General features: G+C 40.8%; 1 protein-coding gene across 1 annotated transcript in view; it reads left to right on the forward strand.

Moving 5' to 3' along the window:
- The first annotated feature begins 19,288 nt into the window (after positions 1–19,288).
- Positions 19,289–26,986, forward strand: part of ERICH6B (glutamate rich 6B) — a 64,029-nt gene continuing 56,331 nt past the window's right edge. The window contains exon 1 of the mRNA XM_037041656.1: positions 19,289–19,638. Within this exon, the coding sequence (XP_036897551.1) occupies positions 19,289–19,638 (350 nt within the window). The remainder of the gene's footprint in view (positions 19,639–26,986) is intronic.

A 26,986-nucleotide genomic window follows, 5' to 3' on the forward strand; every position in this document is an offset into this window, starting at 1 on the left:
ACCAAGAACTTAATGAAGCTGGAGGAATGGGCAGTTCACACGGACTTCTGCCTGTCTCCCTCAACTATGATTTCAGATTTGCCTTTGGCAAAAGTGAGCTCTTTGTACTTTGGGGGGAAGATGGCCAGGTCTCAGAGCTGACATTTTGTTATGAAAAGCAAAAGAGTCAGATAAGACCCATCTCACCTTTACTTGAAGGCAGGTTACAGGATATCTGAAAGATCTACAAGAATTTTTCTTTAAAAAGAGTTGTGAGTTACTCAAAGGGCAGACAAATCCCAAGCTGAAATTTTAGAATGATAAACTGGTGCTTAGCAACAATTTGAAATTATTCAAGTTAACATGTAATGTTTTCCTGGCAAAAGGTGGATATGAGTGGCTTATGCAGACAGATACAAATTGATTCTTACCCAGCCAGATAATAAAAATATCTATAGTTCTTCAGGGCCATACTAGTCTTGAGGGGGAAAAATATGCAACCCTCAGAAATGTAGCAGCACTATCAAAAGTATATACTAGTAACATAAACAAGAAAACAAAGTTGAGTTTGCCTCTGAAAGTATAAAAATCATAACCTTTTAAAATTCCTTGAAACCAAGGACTTTGCCTTGTTCAGTCTGTATCCCCAGCACCTCCCAGCACAATACCAGTCCATAATAACCACCCAGTGAAATACTGACTAAGGACTAATTAATCAACATAAAAAATGAAAACAAAACCCATAAGCACCATCTTGTGGAAGGCCTTACCATGATTTATCCAGAAATTCAGTCACTAGTCTGGGCAACAGACATTGAAATTTCTGCCTGACAGGGCCTTAGGAGACATGGACTATCAGGAGCAGTGGATTTCAAGATGTGTTTGCAAAAAAACAAGTACTTAGATTCAGAAGGAGATTATAGAGGCATGCAGAATTCCTCCAAACCAGTTCTTGGCACTGCCCGAGAAAAATTGAAAGGTATAAATCTCACAAGTAGATTTATACCACTCAGTCCCACCCAGCAAAATTGTAATAACCTAGCCTCAGTTTCTTCCTTTGTGTTTTAAGAGATCCTTGGGAACCAAAGATCCAAAGAGCTTTTTGGATCTTTGGACCTGACAACATTCTCTGTCTTTCTGTTTCCTGTCCCTAACTCACTAAGACTCCTACTGTCACCCTATAATACTGATAAAACTTGGCCTCTTTTCTGCTTTTCTTCAACTTTCTCCATATTGAGGGAAAGAGTGAGAGGCAGAAATGGTTATCAGTTCACCTTCCACTTGCTATCACCTATGAAGCTAACAAATAGAGCTGGAACCACCAAGAACCACCAAGATTCTCTGTGCCTCTCCCAATGGAGTTCCCCTTTCTGTCGATCTCTCTCCCTTCCCAAGAGCCTGGCACAGGCTACTGAGAGATGAAATGAAGAAATCCAGAATGCACATACCTATCATGCATGGGATACTGGTGATTCTTCAGGTTTTGTGAATACCAGGAACTTATGCAATTTGGTGGATCCTCTTCAAGAAAAGTAAAAAAAAATTATATGTTTGAATTTAGGTGCAAAGTGAATATTTATTTAGAATGGGGAACAACCATAGAAAATTACTGGCACCTCAAAGATTCAGGCCCTTTTCTTCTCTCTGTGACAATTGACCAGATATGCTTCCACAGATTGCAACCTGGGCCACTCCGCAACTGCTAGCAGGTCCACTCAGAGCAACCAGTGCATGTGAACTTCATTGGCTTCCTCCAATCTTTGACCCCAGATCAAGTCCTGCACCCCAACTCTGTCCCCTCAAGCAGCCCCTTGCCACCACCGGCCCCAAGAATACTTAGAAAAAACAAAGGGGAGGTCCTCCAGGCTGCTTAGAGGTCTTTGTCCTGGGGATTTGACCAAGTGAATCTACTTAGGGTGCCTCATGTGACTATCACCCCAGCCAACCCACCCCAGGACCTCACAGACCTAGTGTTTCCACTTCCACGGCCACCTAAAAGCTCAGCACAGGGACTCAGGTTTCAGGAAAGATGATGATGTACGATATTATAATTGGAAAAACAAACCACAAAAATTAGATACCCTTAAATAAATAATAAAACTCCACTCAGTCTTGGCCGCCCCTCCCCAGGCCAGGAGCCTGGCATGGATTAACAGAGTGACCTGGCTGGCGCCAGCCACCTCCAAACACTGAGAGTGTGCCCCAAGAATTCCCATTCTGGGGGACTGACACAGGGGGTCAATGACGCAAATAGAAAACTATCTGAGCCTCTGATGCTCAGCTTACGAACACTTCCCCTGCGAGGATGGAGACTAAGAAAGGGAAGTCCGTGTCAGGTCCAGCGGCTTGGAACCTTAGATGGGCTCTAGCGAGGATGAGTCTGTTGCCATGGTAACTGGGAGCGGAAACAAAGGAGGGCGACCGGGACTGCACGCCGGACCCGCGCCAGTTAGGCTAGGGTAAGGCTCTGGTCATTGGCCGCCTGTGCTCAAAAAGACCCATCCCTCCACCTCCACCCATACCTGTCAGGAGGCAGTAGGGAGCAGCGTCAAGGGTCTGAGGAACAAGGAAACGTCAACAGACAGACTTCTTTGTTTCTCTCTCCGTCTCTGTCTGTCCCTCAGTTCGCCTCCCTGCTCCCAGCTTTGACCGCGCTTCTATCCTTTGTGAAGGAAGTATTGGGTTACTTACTTCTGCAAATAAGGGAAGACTGGGTCTTTTTCACTCCAGGGAGCCCTGGTCCTGAGTTTAAGGAAAAACTAGGATGTGGAAAGCACTACTTCCCAAAGAACATAGGAAATCCTTGATTACATTACCTAGTTTGTAAAAATATTTTGTATACAAATGTGTGTTTTATATATAGAAATATATATGCATATATGTCAAATGAAATTATTGACTTCCTTCCTCCCAACATACTTCTGGATTTTTTCCATTAGAATCCATCAGTAAATGATCCAAATATGCAATCATATGAAATAATCATTCATTCATTCATTCATTACAACAAGTATTAACTGAACTCTTACTATGTGCCAGGCATTATTATTCTAAGTGGCAGGTCTACATTGACAAAGAAGAGAGCTAAGTTCTTATTTTCCAATATACAGATCAATGAACATGATACAAATGTCATGGAAAAAATAAAACAACATGATAAAATACACAGTGATTGGGAATGAAGATGGAGATAGTGCAATTTTAGATCATCAATTTGCTGGGCAGGTAATAGTTGAACTGAAACTTGAGGAAGAGGAGGATGAAGATCTGAATGAAGAACCTTGCAGACAATGGGAAGAACTAATGGAAGAGCCTTAAGGCTGGGTCAGGCTGTAGCATGGTAAGCAGGGAGAAGTGGGATTCCAGGAGGTCGAATCAGGGTAAACATTGTCCAGTTGTGGAAACTTTTGGAAGTGAAGCAGAAACCATTGGACAAGATAAAAGAGAGCAACATGATCTAATATGCATGTTTAAAAATCACCTCTGAAAGCCCTGGCTGGCGTAGCTCAGTGGATTGAGCACGGGCCTGTGAACCACAAAATCGCGGTTCAATTCCCAGTCAGGGCACATGCCTGGGTTGCAGGCCAGTTCCCAGTGTGGGACACACAAGAGGCAACCATACATTGATATTTCTCTCCCTCTCTCCTTCCCTTCCCCTCTAAAGATAAATAATCTTTAAAAAAAACTTTAAAAAATCACCTCTGAAAAATGGATTATTGGAACTCAAGAACCAAAGCAAGAAGGTTGTTGTGGAGAGGGAGTTCCGGTTGGACAAGGATGATCGCAGTGGTGATGGAGAAAAAAAATGGATTCAGAACATTTTGGGGAGGTTGTTTAGCAAATTTTGGAGGATAAAAGAGAGCACAAACAAGGATGAATCCAAGTTTCTATGTCTGAGCAACTGTGTGACATATACCAGAGGTTCCCAAAATTTCTCAGATCATGCCAGCCTTAGAATCCCTGAATTTTTCAGAGTGTACCATGAGGCCAACAGAAATTTGTAAGTTTTCATTTATTGGAAACACCCAAATAATAAATATTTGTGTCACATCCTTATATCACATATTTATATCATAAGTTAATATACAGAAATTATAAAAAGAATACTTTTATTTCATTCTTAAATAGCCATGATCACGTGTTAATGGAATGTGTGCCCAATGAGAATTTCACAACTTCTCCAGTCACGGAACCACATTGCACATAGCCACCCTTGTTTCCTGTTCCACAATGATTTTTGCTTTTTATCTCAACAACTGTTAAAAACACAGCTTTGCAAAACATGCCATCATTGAAGGAATACAGTATTCTAAAGTTAGTAGTTCATACACTATCCAGCAGATGTCGAGTATTGCTGTTTTCCTTGAAAATTTAAAATAGCATCCCTGTGAGTTTTCTGCATTGCCTAGGGAGTCTAAGTGCTCAGGTTGATCACACCACTTAGTGACAACTTAGGGATGGGGATGGAGTGGAGGCATTATGAGTGAAGACTACTTAAGTTTGGATTAAGGAGAGCTTGACTGACCAAGGAAGGCTAAGGGAGACACATGCACTACAAAAATTAATTCTATTAAATATTAGCATATAAAAATATCCATTATTTAGTGTTCTTAGGGAATGAGGTGTTGTCTGGCTAATTTTCTGGGTGATTAAGAGCTAACCAGAAAATGTTTTCCTTTCAGCTGTTATTGTTGAAAAATCTCCTGGCTTGGACTCAGTTCACTCCCTAACATTGTAAGTACAGAGCCATAAGTATTACTGGGCATAACTGCTACTGCATTCTTCCAGGGTGCACGGTCATGACTGCAAATGATTCTTATTGTCCTCCCTATTAGCCACAGTGAGATCCAAGAAATACCAATGTCAAAATAAATCTCCAGGAACTGGATTTTATTTTCTTACAGTAATTGCATTTTAAATGTATTACATTTCCCATACAGATCATGGTATTAGATAAATTCTAGATGTGACTACCCTAGGACATCCAAGGAAATATAGATGCAAAATTATAATCTCTTATGCACAAATTCTGCAATCCAAAAGTTCTGAAAACTGAAAGTCTTCATGGGAAGTTTGTGATAAATTCATTTGGGCACAAAAACTGACATAAAAGAAGCCAAATTGGAAGCCAAATCCAACCTAAAGTGGGGCTAAAGTTTCTCTTTATGGTGAAAATGTACATGTTTTGCTGCAAAAAATACTCATAAGATTCACTACAAGGCTGCCCCAGACCCCTCTAGGGTTATTATAGTCTATGATAGATTTATCCTAAGACCATTTAACACCAGAAAAAAATCTGAACTTCAAAACACAACTGGCCCCAGGGGGTGGTTTGAATAAGGGACAGTTAATCTTTATTAAACCAGGCAGGAAGAAATCTACACATCTTCTAGATCAATCCATTAATATTATAAATGACAAGAGAAGACTGGACTTGGCGGGGGGAGCAGGAAATGTGTTCAGAATCACATACTCAGTTTGGAGCTTGGCCAAGCCAGTGCTACTTCTCCAGCCTGCTTGCCCACAGCCTCATGAGGTGACCCATATATGTGCTCATATGTGCTGAGGATACAGGTACCTCAATACACCATTACTGTCAACAGGGCATACCCAAAATATGCTTCAACTGAGATCCTAAGTTGAGATATCTAAAAATTAATATGCCATCTGTTATAATAATTATTAATAATCCCACCTTGTTTCTAATAATTTTGAATATTTGAAGGAGATCAATTCAAAGGCACTCTGTATGATTCTTAAAAATTAATCCAGTAAACACTTAACTGATGATGTCTTTTCATCTAAATGAATTTCCTTTGAGCAAGTGAAAACTAAATATTTTTTCTTTCAATGAATTGCCACTTACAGCCTCTAAATATTTGACAGAATAGCTAAGAACTTGAGTTGCAAAGATGGGAAAGATGTCTTATGTTGCTCATCTCTTCCACTGCAGTGTGGTTTAGATTTGAAATTGGACAGACCTAGCATGGAATCCCAAGTACGATGTTCAGTAGTTATGGCCTAAGACCAATTACCTAACCTCTATGAGCCCTGGGTTTTATCATTGAAAAATACTTTAGCAGATTCTTGTGAATCTTTAATTTTTTTAAATATAAAATACCTTATTTATTCTAGGCACATAGTAAATGCTCAGTAAATGACAGAAACCCAAACTCCCCCTTCTTCCTCTTAATCATGGAGAATGATTGTTCAACTGGAACATGTCAGGGAGACTGAAAACAATAGCTAGAGCCCTAAGAAGAGCTCTCACAAAGAACACCAGTCTCTCAGTCCACATAATTGTCGGTGTTAGGAAAAAACACTGTACTCCATGACAGCAGACCTGAATGCAAGTCCTAGTTCAGCAACTAATTACTTGGCTGACCTTAATCAAGTCATGTGATTTCTCTGAATCTTAGTGTTGCCTGCAAAACAGAGATGATAGCATTTGCTGCACAAGGCTGCCATGATGAATAAATTCAATAGGACATATCTGTTTGGAAACTCAAAAGTATTATACAAATAGCTGAAACATAGAGAAGAATGAGAGTAGTACTCCAAATCTGGAGAAACAAGAACATTTTCCTGATTTAATTAAAAGGAGATGAAAAGGCAGATGTGGCAAATTACAACCCAGTAAGATTGATATTGATGCTTCAGAATTCTAGGGTATTTCCCACTTGTTTGGGAGTACTTGAGAGAGATGACAGGCAACACAGATTCCAGCAGAGTAGGTCATACAGAACTGGAATTCTCTGACAACCCTTTATTAAAGGGGGAAAACCTTGATGGGTCTGGAGTCTCAGGGAGCCAGAGAGGAGGGGCATAGGAAAATCAAGAGGGAGGGGCTTTAGACAGTCAAAAAGGAGGGGGGCGTCATGGGGGAAGAGCTTCAAAGATTTAGCTCATCAGGGGGCATCATCAGGGGGCTGGGCTCAGAGAGTCAAGGGGGAAAGGCTTCAAAGGTTTAGCTCAGCCAGCTGCCAGGAGAAAGAGCTGTTTTCCTCAAGGCGTTCCATTTTTTTGAACAAAAAAATATTTATAGTAGGATCCTCTTTCTCCTCACCTCGGTTCATTTTTTCTGCTCAGGAAAATAAAAATGATTATCTCAAAGTACTATTTGTCACTGACCCTCTTAATAAAGGTTATAAACCCTTTTGTTTCCCTTAAAAACAGCTTCCCTGCCTGGTGTAGCTCAGTGGATTGAGCGAGGGCTGCAAACCAAAGGGTCACCAGTTTGGTTCTCAGTCAGGGCACATGTCTGGGTTGTGGGCCCGGTCCCCCTTGGGGACCACGTGAGAGGCAACCACACATTGATGTTTCTCTCTCTCTTTCTCCCTTCCTTCCCTTCTCTCTAAAAATAAATAAATAAAATATTTTAAAAAATTGAGCCCTATTTCATCGTCTATACCACGGGGGTAATTATGGAGGTTACATGGAAATTACAGTCTAAGGAGGTTGACATAAAAATGCTAGTTCCCTTTCTAACTGATGGATGAAGATCAGCCAGATGAGGGTCTTAGCCTCTGTCCTGAGCTCTCAGATTTGATGTTTGTATTGACAGTTTGGATGAGGACGTATATGATAGGAAATGGCTAGAAGTCCAATAAAAAACTATCAGAACAAGCTGGAGAAAACATAAAGTCCCAGTTAGCAAGTAAAGAAGCTCACTTGCTCTTTGAAGTGAGTAGTCTGAACATACGAATGGAGCTGAATTAAGTGCTCTCAGACATACAACACAGTGTCGGGGAGATAACTACATGGTCAGGCTGTGCCCTGGGCTCTAGGTTCTACTTTACACTCTGCATGTTAAAGAGATCTTGACGCACTACAATCCATACAGAGGGCAGCTACCGAGTGGTCAAATTAAATGTGAACAGGAGGGATCATAATTCACACATTCACTTAGTAAATATTTATTATTACCTACTGTGTGTTGAGCACAGTTGTAGGTATTTGGGAAAATCAGCTAATTAAAAAAAGGTACCTGCCATCAGGGAACTTACTAGTGAGAGGAGACAGGCAATACACATAATGAATGACTCAGTACATAGTATATTAGAAGGTGATAAGTGCACTCTAGAAAATAAGGGGGAAAGTAGAGTAGGTTAAATTGGGCACATGGCAGTAAATAGGACAGTAGGAGCTGACCTCGAGGACACTGTGGAGGTAAGGAGGTAAAGTGGCAGATACCTGGGGAACAGGTAGAGCAAAGGGCTCAGTTGGGACAGGACTTGACCTTTGGGAGCAACACTGAGACCAGAGTGTCAGGAACCAAGGAAGAAAGTTAGAGCAACGGAAAGGAGGTCAGAGAGGTGAGGCAGGCCAGTGAGGAAGGACCTGAAGACCCTGGAAGGGCTTTGGCTTTTAATCTGTGCAATGGGGGGCTTTGTAAGATTTTGTGCAGGGATATGATGTGATTTGACTTACTTTTTAAAAAAAGTTTTATTTATTGATTTTGGAGAGAGAGAGACATCGATTTGTTGTTTCACTTATTTATGCATTCATTGGTTGATTTTTGTGACCTTGGCACATCAGGATGACACTCCAACCAACTGAGCTACCTGGCCAGAACTTGACTTACATTTTAAAAGCTGGCTACCATGCAAAGAGTAGACCTGCTACGTGGTGACTGCAGTAGTCCAGGGAAGATGTGATGGTGGCTGAGACCAGTATGGAAACATGGAGTAGGTAGAAGTGATGAGATCCCATAAAGGAGGAGCCAGACTGATTTCCTGGTAGATTTGATGTAGGGTGAGGGAGAAAGAGAAGAGCTGATGATGATCCCAGGGCTTTGCCATCAGCTCAGAGGTCTGGGGAAGAAGACCAGGGTCTCAGTTTGGGCACAGTGAGTATGACATGTCTGTTAGAGGTTGGAGCAAAGGTCCTGAGAAGGCAGTTGGAGGGCTGAGCCTGGAGTCCTGGAGAAAGCTCTGATTGCTTTCTTCAGCTCCTTAAAAGGCTGTCGAGTAGAAGAGGAAAATGCTTTATTGAAGTTCCCCCAGGGATGAAAATGGATGATGAAGGCGTAGAAGTTTGGTTGAGGAGGCTGCCTGAAACTTGAATGAGTAACCTCACAAAGGTGGTCTTATGTTCGTATATAACTTCCTAGAATCAGGGCTGAGAATCAGAAAACAGACTGACCCATTAAGAGGGAGGTTCTGTCAAACAAAACATCACCATGAAATTCCCTTGGGCCAGACAGGCTTCCCAGGGAGAGGTTCCCGCCTCCTGAAAATAAGGAAGTTCATCTCCATTCCTACCCATGGGCTATTATTTCCCTGGGTCCCAGCCAACAGGACCCACACTGAAAAGACAGATGGACCAGAATCTCTGAAACTCAGTCAGGACCAGGGAGCAAGCTGACAGGAAGCAGTCCTTTTTTCTCCTCAGGAAAGAACACACTACACACTCATACATACACACTCACACACATGTACACCTGTGCACATACACACCTTGAATGAGGGTTAGGAATGAGTATGCAATAATAACAATATAGCCCACATTTGTGCCTGACACTACTTGTGCAGACACATATTGCCACATTGAATCTTCACAAGAGGTTGTTACTATTGTTCTGCCCATTTTACAGTTATGGAAATTAAGTCTCGGGAGAGTTAAGAAACTCACTCAAAATTACACAGCTCACAAGTGGCCGAGCTGGCATTTAACCCCAGGAAACATGGCCACAGATCCTAACCACTCTGCCATTCTGCTCTTTCAGAGGCATATTTCTCATTCCAGCTTCAATTTCCTTTTTCACACAGACCATTCCTCTGTTGATTATCGAAAATGGTTGTGCCAAGTTATTGATAGGGGACACAACCAATCTATAAGTCTGTGCCTCTTGCCAGAGTGCAGGAAAGTTGGCAGGGTTGGAAGGGTTCACCACCCCACGTGTGTAGGACCCTTGGTGAGAGGAGGTCAGGCGAAAGAGCCTGACCCCAGCTGTGGCGGGAAGCTGTGTGCTGGAACCAAGGCCCCTTAAGCAGACCAGCACTGGAAATAGAGGATATCCAGGATCTTTGGCAGAGGGCCTTCTTCTGCCCGCCTTGTCAGGAAGAAGTCAGAGCTTTCCTTCCTTTTCAGAAAGTAAAGGCAAGAATGGTGATGACAAAAACTGTACTTTGGTGCTGAGTTACCGGGGATCAAATAGGGTCCTTGGGCTGCTTCCTGAAAATACAGCGGTCCTGATGTTCTAGAGGGCAGAGGAGGGCAAGCAAAAGCATGAGGAAAAGATAGGTGTGCTGGCCAAGCTGGCAAATCATGTCCTTGTATGTCTTTCTGTCCAGAGCCATCACCTATGGCCCCATAAATTGTACAGAGCAAACCTGCTCATTCTTACGGAGCAGCCTGGTTTCCTGCCCCAAGGACTTTGTTCCCACCCAACTGTTAAGTCCCTTTGCATATGTTTATTTGGCTTCTCAAAGCACAAGACTTTCAGCAAGTCAGTAGGGCCATGGTCCCAGTGAGAGGGACAGTGAGCAGTATCATCCTGCAATCTTAGAAACCAAAGCAGACCCTGCTAACCTCTTAACTAAAATATGCAACATGCTGAACATGCAGCCCTTAGGTCATTATCTGGAAATAGGAGTTGATATTATTATTAAATATATTTTATTGATTATGTTATTACAGTTGTCCCATTTTTTTTCTCTTATTCCCATCCACCCTGAGACCTCCCTCCCACGAGCATCCCCGCCCCCCACCTTACTTCATGTCCATGAGTCATACATAGAAGGTCTTTGGCTTCTGCATTTCCCATACTATTCTTAACGTCTCCCTGTTTATTTTGTGCCTACCATGCATGCTTCTTATTCCCTGTAACTTTTCCCCCATTCTCCCCACGTGCCCTCCCCATTGATAACTGTCCATGTGATCTCCATTTCTGTGATTCTGTTCCAATTCTACTTGTTTGCTTCATTTCTTTTTTAAAATATATTTTATTGATTATGCTATTACAGTTGTCCCATTTTCCCCCCTTCATTCCCCTCCACCCTGCACACTCCCTCCCACCTACATTCCCCCCCTTTAGTTTATGTCCCCCCCTTTATAAGTTCTTTGGCTTCTACATTTCCCATACTATTCTTACCCTCCCCCTGTCTACTTTCTACCTACCATCCATGCTACTTATTCTCTGTACCTTCCCCCCTTCCCCTCCCACCCCCCTGTTGCTAACCCTCCACGTGATTTCCATTTCTGTGACTCTGTTCCTGTTCTAGTTGTTTGCTTAATTTGCTTTTGTTTTTGTTTTAGGTGTGGTTGTTAATAATTATGAGTTTGCTGTCATTTTACTATGTGTTTTTTATCTTCTTTTTCTTAGATAAGTCCCTTTAACATTTCATATAATAAAGGTTTGGTGATGATGAACTCCTTGAACTTGACCTTATCTGAGAAGTGCTTTATCTGCCCTTCCATTCTAAATGAAAGCCTTGCTGGATAGAGCAATCTTGGATGTAGGTCCTTACCTTTCATGACTTGGAATACTTCTTTCCAGCCCCTTCTTGCCTGTAAGGTCTCTTTTGAGAAATCAGCTGACAGTCTGGTAGGCACTCCTTTGTAGGTAACTCTCTCCTTTTGTCTTGCTGCTTTTAAGATTCACTCCTTATCTTTAATCTTGGGTAATGTAATTGTGAGGTGCATTGGTTTGCTCCTCCTAGGGTCCACCTTCTTTGGAACTCTTTGAGCTTCCTGGACTTCCTGAAAGTCTATTTCCTTAGCCAGATTGAGGAAGTTGTCCTTCATTAGTTGTTCAAATAAGTTTTCCACTTGTTGCTCTTCCTCTTTCCCTTCTAGTATCCCTATAATTCAGATGTTGGAACGTTTAAAGATGTCCTGAAGGTTCCTAAGCCCCTCCTCATTTTTTGAATTCTTGTTTCTTCATTCTTTTCTGATTGGATGTTTCCTTATTCCTTCTCGTCCACTCCATTGGTTTTAGTCCCAGTTTCCTTCCCATCGCTATTGATTCCCTGTGCATTTTCCTTTATTTAATTTAGCATAAACTTCATTTTTTCATCTAATTTGTGACCAAATTCAATCAATTTTGTGGGCATCCTGACTACCAGAGTTTTGAATTCTGCATCTGATAGATTGGCTACTCCTTCAGCATTTGTTTGTTTTGTTTTGTTTTTTTTCTGGAGCTTTGATCTGTTCTTTCATTTGGGCCATTTTTTTTTTGTCTTGACGCGCCTGTTCTGTACTGAGGGGCAGAGCCTTAGGTGTTCACCAGGTCAGGTCAACCCAGTCACTGGGTTGTGGTGCTGTGTATGGGGACGGGGTTAGAGAGGGAACAATGGTGCTTGCTCTGCTCTCTGCCAGATTTTAGTCACTTCCCCTGCTTCTCACAAGCAAATTGGGCCCTTCTGGTGCTAATTCTCATGTGGCTGGATTTGTGTACATTCTAGGACCCTGTGGGCCTCTCCAATGAACTCTCCTGTGAGGCTGAGAGTTTCTCCTGGCACCTAAACCCCCACAGGTGTTTTCAATTGGTGTTTTGAGGCTTTATTTCTCTGCACTGGGATCCTGGGTTCAGTGACCTGTCTCACTCCCCAGTTTCCCCTGGTTTATCTGCATGTGAATGCGGGACCGCCCAGTCTGCCAACCACCTTGCGTGCTGTGCCCCCTCCATAATCCACTGCCTCACCGGGTCAGCCAGCTGCTGCCTTGTGTACCTGGGGTAGCCCAGCCACTGCTTTGCCGCAACCCCTCTCTGTCCGAGCTGCCCAACTCTGCCCCTCCTACTGATCTGGATGAATGTGTCTACTTTAACTCCTTGGTTGTCAGACTTCCATACAGTTCAATTTTCTTCCAGTACTGGTTGTTTTTGTTTTTAAATTGTTGTTGTCCTTATTCTGGTTGTGTGAAGAGGCACAGTGTGTCTACTTATGCCTCCATTTTGCTGGAAGTTGTTTTTGTTTTTTTTTAGGTTCAGTTGTTGATAGTTGTGAGTTTGTCATCATTTTACTGTTCACAGTTTTGATCATCTTTTTCTAAGTCTCTTTAACATTTCATATAAGGGTTTGATGATGATGAACTCCTTTAACTTGACCTTATCTGAGGAGCACTTTATCTGCCCTTCCATTCTAAATGATAGCTTTGCTGGATAGAGTAATCTTGCATGTAGGTCCTTGCCATTCATGACTTCAAATACTTCTTTCCAGCTCCTTCTTGCCTGTAAGCTTTCTTTTGAGAAATCAGCTGATAGTCTTATGGGAACTTTTTTGTGGTAACTGTCTCCTTTTCTCTTGCTGCTTTTAAGATTCACTCCTTATCTTTAATCTTGGGTAATGTAATTATGAGGTATCTTGGTGTGTGCTTCCTTGGATCCAACTTCTTTGGAACTCTCTGAGCTTCCTAGACTTCCTGGAAGTCTATTTCCTTTGCCAGATTGGGGAGGTTCTCCTTCATTATATTTTCAAATAAGTTTTTAATTTCTTGCTCTTCCTCTTCTCCTTCTGGCACCCCTATGATTCAGATGATGGAATGTTTAAAGTTGTCCCAGACATTTCTCATCTTCTCCTCATTTTTTTGAATTCTTGTTTCTTCATTCTGCTCTTGTTGAATGTTTACTTCTTCCTTTTGTTCCAAATTGTTGGTTTCAATCACTGGTGAGCTCTCCATCACTGGTGGTTCCCTGTATATTTTCCTTTATTTCACTTTGCATAACCTTCACTTCTTCCTCCATTTTGAAACCAGATTCAACCATTTCTGTGAGCATCCTAATTACCAGTGTTTTGAATTCTGCATCTGATAGGTTGGCTATTTCATTATAACTTAGTTCTATTTTTGGAGCTTTAATCTGTTCTTTCATTTGGCCCATATTTCGTTGTCTCAGCATACCTGTTACATAAGTAGGGGTGGAGCCTAAGGCAATTGCTGGCGGGGGGAGGGGGGACCCAAGTCATTGCCTTATGGCTCTGTATGTGGGGAAGGGGTCTGAGAGAGAACAATCCTGCTTCCTAGGCTCTCGGCTGGTTTTCAGTCACTTCCCCTGCTACCCTCAAGCAAACCATGCCCTTCTGGTGCTCATTTCCAGGTGGGTAGATTTGTGTATGTTCTAGAACCTTGTGGTTCTCTCCAACAAACTCTCCTGTGAGGCTGGGAGTTTCTCCTGTTGCCACAACCCCCATAGGATTTTACAGTCAGAGGTTCTGAAGCTTTATTTCCCCATGCTAGAACTCTGGGTTGTGAGGGGTCTCTCACTTCCCACTTGGTCCCCCCAGTTTATCCACATGCAAATGTGGGATAGCCCAGTCCACCAGCTGCCATCATGCTCATCTGGGTCCTCCAGCCGCTTCCTTGCCCCGAGTCCTCTCTGTCATGGCTGCCAGTCTGCCCCCTTCCCCAGTTCTGGATGAATGTTTCTTCTCTAGCTCCTTGGTTGTCAGACTTCCATAAAGTTTGATTTTCTAGCAGCAGTTCTGGTTATTTTTTATTTTTAAATTTGTTGTTGTCCTTCTTTTTGTTGTGTGAGGGGGTAAGGTGTGTTTACCTGTGCCTCCATTTTGGCTGGAAGTCTCAGGAGTTGATATTATTATTCCTCTTTTCAGTGTAGTCATTAAATCAGCCACTTACACAGGGAATGTTTTGTTTTGTTTGTTTTAGGGACTTGTGTCTTCCTCATTAATCTCAACTAAGAATGCTTCAGAGATCCTGACCTCAACCCCTCAGCATGACAAATGGGATCCAAAGAAAACCTCACTGTAGGGAAATCAGTTGGCCCCTCACAGTGCTGGCTGGGGTTGTGGAAAGGGTTAGTACATCTACAAGATTGTTGTAGTATGTCAACCTCTGACACAAAGTTTTACCCCTCTTCAGTAAATAAGTGTATGCACATAATCTGTAAAATACTTGGCAAAGTGCATAACACATTATTAATCCTTTTCCTTACTCTTATTTATTGATTCAATAGGGCAATTAACTGTTACTAAGTGCCTATTATGTGCCAAACACCATGCTGGTGCTGGCATTCAGTAGAACTGTGTAATCAAAGTAACTGCTGCCACCAAATAGCCTAGAGCAAAACTACCACCCCTCCATGGGGTCTGGAAAATTAAAGCCAATGCATGAGTAAGCAAAGAATGAAAAAAATCAAACCTGTTGGTGTATCTTTTGTTTTCCCACTTTTAAAAAAATATTTCATTCATTTATTTTTAGAGAGATAGTTAAGGAGAAAGAAAAAGAGGGAGAGAAACATCAATGTGTGGTTGCCTCTCATGTACCCCCTACTGGGGACCTGGCTCACAAGTCATGCATGTGCCCTGACTGGGAATCAAACCAGTGACCCTCTGGTTCACAAGCCAGTGCTCAATCCACTGAGCCACACCAGCCAAGGCTATTTTCCCACTTTTGATAGACATGGCTTCATTTTTTTTTAAAACAAAACAACAGGACATGTGTGATAAAAAGACTGTCTGAGAACTGAGCAGGAGTAGGAAGAGAGGCAGAAATGTGAAGTGCTGAAGTTCTGTCCATTCAAAGAGGGCAGCACCATTGGTTCCACAATAGAAAGCCAATCCACAGTTGCACCCAGACTCCTATTTCCAAAAGAAGTCAGAACCCTTGATTTTTTGTGAATTCTGTAAATCCTAAATATTCACTCTAATTTTTTAAAATTATTCAAGCTGAGTAAAATGTCTGCCAGCTCTTTGACTGAAACAGCCATTTTATGAAGCTAGTCTAGAGATTAATGAGCCACAATCAGCTGGTTATAATCATCTGCTATAAAGTTGGCATTTCCTGTTGAGACTGCAAAAATTAGCCTGCAATCTGTCAGAAATCAGGATCAAAATGAGTCAAGATCTAAATCACAAATCAACTCCAGGATGTTTGCCTTATATACTGGGTATCTGGTTGCCACTACTATTTATTTCTGGCTAACAGTTTTTCTTATAAATTTCAAGAATAATTAAAGAGAGAGTATCTAAAGTACAGTTTCCTTTAGAATCTTTGACACCAGAATGCAGCTGACTGGAGGTTTTTACAAGTCCTGATGAGAAAATGGAAAGAAAGGTGACAAAATGCTGTTGATAAATGTATTCTGGGCTGTGCAGGGGACCAGCTGATTTTTATCTTTTATCTTTTTTAAAAAAAACATGTTTTTAAAATTTTTATTTATTTATTTTTAGAGGGAAAGGGAAGGAGAGAAAGACAGAAATATCAGTGTATGGTTGCCTCTCGTGAGTCCCCTGCTGGGAACTGGCCTGCAACCCAGGCATGTGCCCTGACTGGGAATCGAACTGAGATCGTGTGGTTCGCAGGCCCGTGCTCAATCCACTGAGCTACACCAGCCAGGGCTATCTTTTATCTTAAGCAGCTAAAAAATATGAAAAGTAGAGGATTGCTGAAGTGTAAGCACATCTCTGAAGGAGTGGCTGGTGCCTAAGTATGCACCTTCACTGCTTCCAGATGAGCTGGACAGATGCCCTCTCCCACTGCTCTCCCCATCTCCATCCCCTTCCTCTTTGCTCTGCCTTACAGATAGGACATTAGAAGCAAGTGGGGACAGAAGTGACAACTGTAGTTATATGTTTAGATTTTAAATCAAAATAAGATTGGGAGGGTTCCTTTAAAACAGAAGAGGCTCCTGTAGACATAGATATTGGCCCCAAAACTTTCTTGCAGCTCACCCTTTCCTGCAAAAACACCACCCTCCGCCCTCATCTCATGTATGATTTACACCTCACCTTCTCAAAAAAAAAAAAAACATTTGAGGTAGCCTATAGGCAGAGGCATGCATATACTACAGAGCTGTGAAGTGATGGAGAAAAGAGGAAATCAACTGCAGGTGGAAATCCCAGTCTCTGCTCTTTTCTAACTACCTGGTGGATGGCCAGAAGAACCCTCTTGTTCCATCCAGGATTGCTTTAATCTTATCATTTTCCCAATCACCAAGCAAAACAAGATGCTTAATATAGTAATGGGTTTTTAAGTTTTCTGCATCCTGGCCTTGCCTTTACTTCTACTGCCCTGTCATCTCTTTGCCAGACCAGTTTTCTCTGCCCCAGGAAGGTCTGATTGCTCCTCACCCTGCCAACTTCTAAAGTATCAACCTATCCATGAGGCCTTTTCCCTTCTCTTTCCCCAAGCTTACAATCAATTCTTTTCCAGATTTACATTTTGTGAAGTTGCCTGTTACAGGGTAGTTTCTCTGGAAATAGATTCTAAGGTATACACTATTGAGATACAACCTGTTGAGAGACAAAATGTTCATTAGGGACCAACACTTGAGAAAGGAAGGGCAAGAACACAGGACTGGCAGGGAGACAGTGCTGTGGAATAGTTAGCTAGCTTTGCTAGCCTGGTACAAATCTCTGGGGTGAATACCACCTCTCAGAGGCGTCCCAGCTATGGTGGGCTAGACTCATATCCCCACCTTGCTTAGTGACCAGATTCAGGCTGCCCTGATAAGGGCATGACTTTCAGAAAAAAGCTCTTTGAAGCTGAGGCAGATCCAAACAGAGCTGGTGGCTTGTGGCTATCTGTTAACCAAATTTCCTACAGTTGGGAAGCAAGTCCTTCTTGGAAGAGTTCTAGGCAGCACATCTCTATGTACACCACACAGCCCCAAGCTAATCCTATTGAAATCCAATAACTCAAGAGCTCTAGCAACCCTGCAGGTGGACAAAACAAGCCCATCACTCCATCTGGAATGTCTTTATATGTCACTTCTTTCATTTCAGGCATTATGTTGTATATATGCTAAAAAGTGATCCTAATTATCTTATCTGGTTGGGTCCCTAGAAAAGAGCTTCCCAATCAGAGGTCTAGAAAAAATAGGCCAAGATATTTATTTCTTAAGTGAAGAAATAAATAGGAAGACTCTGGGCAGGTGCCCTCCACAATGAACAGGCTTTTCAACTTATCTCATTGTGCAGAATAAATATTGTAATATTTAAAACTTTGGAACACACTGTTCCAGAGCCATTTATTCTTGGCCTATCATTAAGTTACTGATCATATAATTATTGGACATCTATTCTGCATCAGACATCAACCTAACCATTGGATATAGAGTGGGGAATGGGTCACATAAGGCCACTGTCACCCAGACACTTAGAGTCTAGTAGAAAAGAAAGACTGAACAAGTAAACACAGAAACAAACATATTTAGAAATAATGGTAAGTGTTGTGGGAGAGAATAACAGGGTTAGGAGAGTAGGGAATGGAAACTGGTAGGCAATTGATCTCAATGGGCCCTGGAAGGCATGGAATGGTGTTTGCTTTTCATTCTAAGTGCAAGGGAAAGCCATTGGGAGGTTTTTAAGCAATGCATTTCATGACCTGATTTAAGCAATGCATATCATGATATGATTTTCACAAGAACACTAGAAGACCACCAGCAGTGGTAACAGGAAGGCCATTTAAGAGTGTGCTGTAGCAATCCAGACTGGAGAGACATGAAGGTTCACTGTGGATACAGTGAAGATGGAGAAGAGTGGAAGGCTTCAAAACTTATTTTTAAACAATAATCAATCCTTCCTGCCCTCAAGAAGTTCACAATTTGTTGGAAAGACAGACATGCAAATGAAGTATTTAGTATAGCAAAATAGTTACTTGAATGAAAATCAATATGGTACAAATAGAGCATAGCATGGAGCATGGAAGACTTCCTGGAGGAGTCAAGGTGCACATAGTCATGTTGAAGCTGGGGATGCAAACAGTAGCAATGTGCTAAGTAAACTAACGGTGGGTGGTGCTTCCAGCAGAAGTGGAAGTGTGTGTGGCGTGATTACATGCCTCGCAGACCTCCACCTACAGGGGTCCTCACTGACCAAGGACCAATCACCCTGTGTATAGCATATTGTCTGCACCTCTTCCACTGTGCTTGTCCCATTACAAATAGAAATCTGCATGATTGTTTTTCTCCCCAGATTTCAAGCTCCTGGAAGACAGTTGCTGTCTTGTTTATTGTGGCAGTAAATATGTCTTGATGAATAAATAAAAGGCTTCTCTAATGATTGTAACACTAAACACTGATCTTGTCCTCACTTTTCAGCTCTTCTTATTTATTTCATATCGTGCAATAATTTTAAAGGTATTGCCTTCAGGTGTGGTCTCTCCACTAGCTCCTTGAGGGTAAAACTCCTGTTCCCTTCTTTTGTGCCTTTTCATGGGCCACCATGTACTGATCTGCATACTCAAAGGGCCACCCAAAGACTACGGAATAAAATGAACAAAAATGGACATAATCATATGCAATAGGAAATTACTAACCAGTGAACTTTTACTCCTTTGTTGGTTACCAGGATGATGAAGTGACTTTATCTACTGCTGAAAGTTTTCGTCCACTTAATGCTTCCCCAACATGTCTGCTGAAAGTAATCAGTTATCAGGGGAGTCATCATCTCTTCACCCTTCTACCACTTCCCAACAATCCACACAGACCTTATCTTCAGAGGAAGAGGACATTGAGGGAGAGGAGGAGAGTTCAAAGGAAGAATCTCCATTTTATGAAGAGAAAGAGTATCTGGAGGAGAATGAGCATCTGGAGGAAGAAAGGGGTCTGAAAGGAGAGGCATACCTGTATGAACAAGAATATCTGCAGCAGGAAAAGAGTCTGAAAGAAAAAAATCATTCATATGAAAAAGAATATCTGGAAAGGGGTGAGTATATGGAGGAGGCCCTCCCAAAAGATGATAGCTTTAGTTCACCACAGTGCCCAGGAAAAAGGAACAAACTTGAGAACTACCCAAAGCTCAAATGATCAACCCTACCCATGGTACTGACAAGTAGGAAGACTCATGACTGACCAAGTTCTACTCACAGCTTCAATAGCCATGACCCAAAGAACCATGTCAACAGAGCAAACAGGGAAACCTGATGACATAAATCATCTGTTCACTACCAAAAAACCCACATAATTTGTATCTTTTCCTCATTGCACAAGTAATGCATGTTTATTTTAGATGTTTGAAAAATTTTACTTTTTTATTGTTTAAGCACAGTTGTCTGCATTTTCCCCCCACCACTGTACTCTGCCTCACCCACCCCCATCTCCCACATTCAATCCTACCCACCCCTTGGCTTTGTCCATGGGTCCTTTATACATGTTCCTTGATGGCCCTTCCCCTTCTTTCCCCTGTTATTCCCCTTCTCCCACCCTTCTGGTTACTGTCAGTTTGTTCTTTATTTCAATAATTCTGGTTGCATTTTGCTTACTTGTTTGTTTTGTTGATCAGGTTCCATTTGTAGGTGAGATCATATGGTATTTATCTTAATCACTACCACCCAGAAATAATTTATTTCATACTTTTGGTTATTTCCTCCTCAGACTTTATACACTGTAAACTTCTTTTTAAGATATATTTATGTATATACTTATATATTGTAATTATATATAAATGTTACATACTTATATGAATATCACTTCATTTATTAAGTTATCCACAAATTGTTTCATGGCTGTATTGCATTATACTGTATAATGCAATTGTATAATACAAACCATAACAGTTTAATTGGTCCCCTATTATTGATCGTTCATTGCTTCTGATTTTTGTTACTTTTTTAAACAGCACTTCGAAAAACATTTTTAGAGCTAATTGTATCAGTGACCTCTAATTATTTCCTACAATACATTCCCACAATCTGTTGCTAGGTCAATAGATACTAGTATGCTTCTCATGGTGCCTATTTAGCCCCCAGAAAGCATCATCTTACCTTATTAGTTAAATACTCATTTAACTTTGGAGTTATTCTTCTCATCCCAAGCTGACATTTTTCCAATAATGTTTCTGCAATTGGCAACTTCTGCCTAAGTTGGGTTTTGTTACTTGTCAGTGACAAGTAACTGACAAGTAATCTCCTCGTGCTGTTATGAGATGTGGTTGACATGCATTCACTCATAAGCCCATATGGTGTCATCCCTTGATGTAATGACTGCAGGGCCACTAGATATGGAGAGTTAAAAAGTCCAGGTCATGAGCAGCATCTTAATGTTGACTGGCAAGTACAATAGAACTAAATTATTTTTCTGGATCCAGTTCTGCTACCAACTACAGGCATCTCAGGCAACTTGAATTTTAAATCTTCATCTGATTACATACAACCTACATCCTAAAAGCTGGGTGTTCTCTGCAGCCACAGAGGCATTTCACCTTATGTCCTTTTTCATCAAATCAGATTTATCAGCATTGATTCCTATGACCCTCATGGACATTTAGTTGGGGCATTGGAGAGATAATTTCTGTATTACTGGGAATTAAGTTCCTTCTCAGAATCCTAATATCCCTGCTGATCAAGTACCAAGTGTAGTTTTAATACTAAAAAATAGGATCCAGGCCATTTCTTTTGCACAGTATAGATCAAGCATTCTTAACATGCCCCCTCTATGCACTAATCTTTGTAAACATATTATCTACTATAGTAAAACAAATACAATGCTGTGAAGAATAGAACTGTGTATAAAGCAAGAGCTTTTAGAATAAATGCCTTGCCAGAAAAAATTGCAGAGGCACTAAAAAAACTGTAGGAGAATGCTAAAATACCTTTAAAGACACAGGAAAGAGTGTCTTTATCTATGAAAACCAACTATGAAATCAAAAGGTTTACAAGAGGATTCTCAACTTTTAAAAAAGAATATACATCAAAATGCATTTTTAAAAAAAATTTTACTGTATTTTTTCCGTTACTATGTAGTCCTCTTATACTCCCATCCCCCCTACAATCACCACAGTGTTGTCCATGTCCCGAGTCCCTTTTCCTCTCTGCTCAATCCCTTCACTCTCTAACAACTCTCCCTTAGCTGTCATCCTGCTTTCTATCTATGAGCCTGTCTCTATTTTCCTTATTAGTTCAGTTTATTCATTAGATTCTACACATGAGTGAAATCATACGGTATTTCTTTTTCTTTGACCAGCTTATTTCATTCAGCATAATGTCATCCAGGTCCATCCACACTGTCGGGCAAAGGGTAAAATTTCCTTTTTTATGGCAAAGAAGTATTTCATTGTGTAAATGTTCTATAGTCCTTTTATCCATTCAGATACTGATGGGCTGCTTCCATAACTTGGGGATTGTAAATAACCCTGCAGTGAACATAGAGGTGCTTATGTTCTTTCTTTTAGTGTTTTTGAATTAGTGTTTTAGGTTCCTTCAGATATATTCTGAGAAACGGAATCACTAGGTCAAAAGGCAGACCCACTTTTAATTATTTAAGGTATCTCCATACTGCTTTCCACAATAGCTGCACCAATCTGCAAAACCACTAACAGTGCAAAAGCATTCCTCTTTTTTCATGACCTTGCAAGCACTCTTTATTGGTTAATTTATTTATGATAGGCATTCTGACAGGTGTGAGATGACATATCATTGTGGTTTTAATTTGCATTTCTCTGATAATTAGTGAAGTTGAGCATCTTTTCATGTCTATTGGCCATCCATATGTCCTCTTTGGAGAAGTGTCTATTCGGGGCCTTTAATAATTTTTTAATTGGGTTGTTTGTTTTTTGAGCGTTGAGTGTTGTAAGTGCCTTATAAATTTTGGATAGTAACCCTTTACAGGGGTGTCCAAACTTTTGGCATCCGTGGGCCACACTGGAAGAAGAGTTGTCTTGGGCCACACATAAACACACAAACACGAACAAAAATGGATGAGCAAAAAAAAAGTTTTAAGTAAACTTACAGCTTTGAGCTGGGACGCATTCATAGCCATCCTAGGCCCAATGCAGCCCACAGGCCACAGGTTGGAAACACCTGCATCAGATGTATCAACAATATGTTCTCCCATGCGGTGGGTTGTCTTTTTATTTTGTTGATGTTTTCCTTTGCTGTGTAACAATCTTTAATTTGATGTAATCCCATTTGCTTATTTTTCCCTTGCCTGGGGAGATATAGCCAGTAATATATTGCTATGTCTAAGCAATGTCCAAAATTTTGCTGCCTATATTTTCTTGAAGAATTTTTATTGTTTCAAGCCTAACATTTACTTTTTAAGTATAGTTTATTGATTATGCTATTACAGTTGTCCCATTTTTGCTGCCCTCTATCCCCTTCCACCCTGCACTCCCCTCCCTCTAGCATTCCACCCCCTTAGTTCATGTCCATGGGTCATACATGTAAGTTCTTTGACTTCTCCATTTCCTATAATATTCTTAATTTCCTCCTGTCTATTTTGTACCTGTCAATTATGCTTCTTAATTCCTGTACCTTTTCACCCATTCTTCCCCCTCCCACTCCCCACTGGTAACCTTCCATGTGATCTCCACTTCTGTGACTCTCTTCTGTTCTACTTGTTTGCTTAGTTTGTTTTGGGTTTGGGTTTTTTTTTCAGGTTCATTTGTTGAAAGTTGTGTTTGTTGTTGTTTTACTGTTCACAGTTTTGATCTTCTTTTTCTTAGATAAGGCACTTCATATAGTAATGGTTTGGTGATACTGAACTCCTTTACTACATTCTCAGCTGGGAAGCTCTTTATCTGCCCTTCCATTCTAAATAATAGCTTTGCTGGATAAAGTAATCTTGAATGTAGATCCTTGCCTTTCATGACTTTGAATACTCATTACCAGCACCTTCTTGCCTGTAAAGTCTTTTTTGATGTTCATGGATTGGAAAAATTGACATCATCAAAATGTCCATACTACCTGAAGCAAATTATGGATTCAACACAATCCCTATTAAAATGCCAATGAAATATTTCACAGACACGGAGGAAACATTTCAAAAATTTATACAGAACCATAAATGACCCTGAATAGCCACAACAATTTTGAGAAAGAAGAACAAAGTAAGAGAGATAACAACACCTGGTATCAAATGGTATTAAAAGACCACTGTAATCAAAACAACATGGTACTGACATAAGACGGACACATGGACCAAGGGAACAGAATAGAGAGCCTAGAAATAAACCCAAGTCTTTATGATCAGGGAGCAGAAGCATAAGGGGGCATAAGCATAAAATGGACTAAAAATAACCTCTTCAAAAAAATGATGCTGGGAGATATGGACAGCTACATGCAAAAAAATGAAACTCAACCACCAACTTACACCATACACAAAATAAATTCAAGGTGGATAAAGAACTTAAATATAAACTGTGACACCATAAAAATCCCCGAGGAAAACATAGGCAGGAAAATCTCAAACATTCCACACAGCAATATTTTCACCAGTATGTCCCCTAGAGGAAGGGACATAGAGGAAAGAATAAACAAATGGAATCTCATCAATATACAAAGCTTCTGCACAGATTAAAAAAAAAACATTATAAAAATGAAAAGAGAACCAATCATATTTGCCAATGATACCTCAGACAAGGATTTGATCTCCAAAATATATAAAGAACTCACATGACTCCACTCCAGGAAGACAAGCAACCCAATTTAAAAATGACCAAAGGACCTGAACAGACACTTCTCCAAGGATATTAAGAGGGCTCAGAGACATGTGAAAAGATGCTCAGTATCGCTAGCCATCAGAGAGATACAAATTAAAACCACAATGATATACCACATCACACTGTTGAGAATGGCCATCACAAACAAAGCAAAAAACAACAAGTGTTGGAGAGGTTGTGGAGAAAAGGGAATTGTAGTGCACTGTTGGTGGAACAAAGACTGGTGCAGCCACTGTGGAAAACAGTATGGAATTTTCTCAGAAAACTAAAAATGGAACTGCCTTCTGACCCAGCAATTCCACTACTAGGATTATGTCCTAAGAACCCTGAAATACAAATTCAAAAGAACCTACGCACCCCAATGTGTATAGCAGCACAACTTACAATAGCCAAGTGTTGGATGCAACCTAAGTGCCCACTGGTAAATGAATGGATCAAAAAACTATGGCACATTTACACAATGGAATACTATGCAACAGAAAGAAAGAAAGAAAGAAAGAAAGAAAGAAAGAAAGAAAGAAAGAAAGAAAGAAAGAAAGAAAGAAAGAAAGAAAGAAAGAAAGAAAGAAAGAAAGAAAATGCTTATACCCTTTGCAAAACCATGGATGCAACTGGAGAACATTATGCTAAGTTAAATAAGCCAGGAAGTGAAAGACAAATACCATTTGATCTCACCTATAAGTGAAACCTAATCAACAAAACAAACAAGCAAACAAAATATAACCAGAGACATTGAAATTAAGAACAATCTGACAGTAACCAGAGGGGAGGCAGGAGGGGATAATTAGGGGAAAGAGTAAAAATTTTCAGCAACATCTACAAAGGGCACATGGATAAAACCAAGGGGGGTGGGATTAGGGGAAAGAGTGGTGATGGCTGGGGTCTGGGGAGGGTAGGGGGAGAATGGATACAACTGTAATTGAACAAGAATTTTTAAAAAGTAAAAAAATTATCTGATAGTCTTATGGGAACTCCTTTGGAAGTAATCATCTACTTTTGCTGCTTTTAAGATTCTCTCCTTTAATCTTTTGCAATTTAATTATGGTATGTCTTGGTGTGCTCCTCCTTTGGAACTCTCCTAGCTTCCTAGACTTGCACCAGATTGCGGAAGTTTTTCCTTCATTATTTTTTCAAATAAGTTTTCAATCTCTTGCTCGTCCTTTTTTCCTTCTGGCACCACTATGATTTGGACATTGAAATGTTTAAAGTTGTCTCAGATGTTCCTCAGCCTCTCCTCATATTTTTGAATTCTTGTTTCTTCATTCTGTTCTGGTTGAATGTTTATTTCTTCTTTCTGTTCCAAATTGTTGATTTCAGTCCCAGTTCTTCCTGTCACTGGTGGTTCTCTGTATATTTTTCTTTATTTCACTTTGTATAGCCTTCATTTCTTCCTTGATTTTGCAACTATACTCAATCATTCCTGTGAGCACCCTGATTACGAATGTTTTGAACTCTGCATCTGATAGGTTGGCTATCTCATTAGTTCAGTTTCTGAAATTTTGATCTGTTATTTCATTTGGGTCCTACTTCTTTATCTTGGTGTACCTGTTATGTTGTAAGAGGTGGAGCCTTAGGTATTCACCAGGGTGGAACAACCTTCTTCACTTGTGTTGTGGTACTGTACATGGGGGAGGAATCACAGAGGGAAAAATGCCACTTGCTCTGCTCTCACCATGTTTTCAGTTACTTCCCCCACTACCCACAAACAAATAGCACCTCTCTGGTGCTGATTCCTGAGAGGGTGGGTTTGTGTATGTCTAGGATGCTATGAGTCCCTCCAATAGACTCTCTTGTGAGACTGGGAGGGTCTCCTGCCACTGCAGCCTCCACAGATTTCTACAGCCAGAAGTTTGGAAGTTTTCTTTTCCCACAGTGGAACCCTGGGTTGTGCAGTCTCTCTCACCCCCCATTTTTTCCTCCCAGTTTATTCACACACAAATGTGGGACCTGCTGGTCCACCAGCCACCGCCTTGCAATGCGTCCTCTCTGCCCTGGCTGCCCATCTCCACACCTCCTACCAGTCTGCATGAATGTTTCATCTTTAACTCCTTGGTTTTCGGACTTCCATACAGTTCAATTCTCTGGCAGTTCTTGTTTTTTGGGGTTTTTTTGTTTGTTTTAAAATTGGTTGTTATCCTTCTTTTGGTTGTGCAAGGAAGCAAAGTGTATCTACCTACCCCTCCATCTTGGCCAGGAGCCCTCGGGTCTAACACTTGTCTTTAATCCATTTTGAATTTATTCTTGTGTGATGTGTAAGAAGGTGGTCTAGCTTAATTTTTCTGCCCATATCTGTCCAGTTTGCCCAATAGCATGCATTGAATAAACTATTATTAGATTATTGTATGTGATTGCTTCCTTTGTTGAATATTAATTGACTATAAAGTTGTAGGTTTATTTCTGAGCTCTCTGTTCTGTCCCATTGATCTGTGTGTCTGTTTTTATGCTAGTATCACAATGTTTTGATTACTATATACTTACATTATAGTTTCATAGTAGGTAGCACAATTCCTCCAACTTTCTTCTTCTTTCTTAGGATTGCTATTGCTATGCAAGATCTTTTCTAGTTCCATTTAAATTTTTTGAAGTAGTTGTTCTAGTTCTGTGAAATATGTCTTTGGAATCTTGGTAGAAATTGCATTGAATCTGTATTTTGGGTAGTATGGCATTTT

Source organism: Sturnira hondurensis, unplaced genomic scaffold (assembly GCF_014824575.4).
Source record: "Sturnira hondurensis isolate 20B ecotype Veracruz unplaced genomic scaffold, ASM1482457v3 Scaffold0000549, whole genome shotgun sequence".
Lineage (NCBI taxonomy): Eukaryota > Metazoa > Chordata > Mammalia > Chiroptera > Phyllostomidae > Sturnira > Sturnira hondurensis.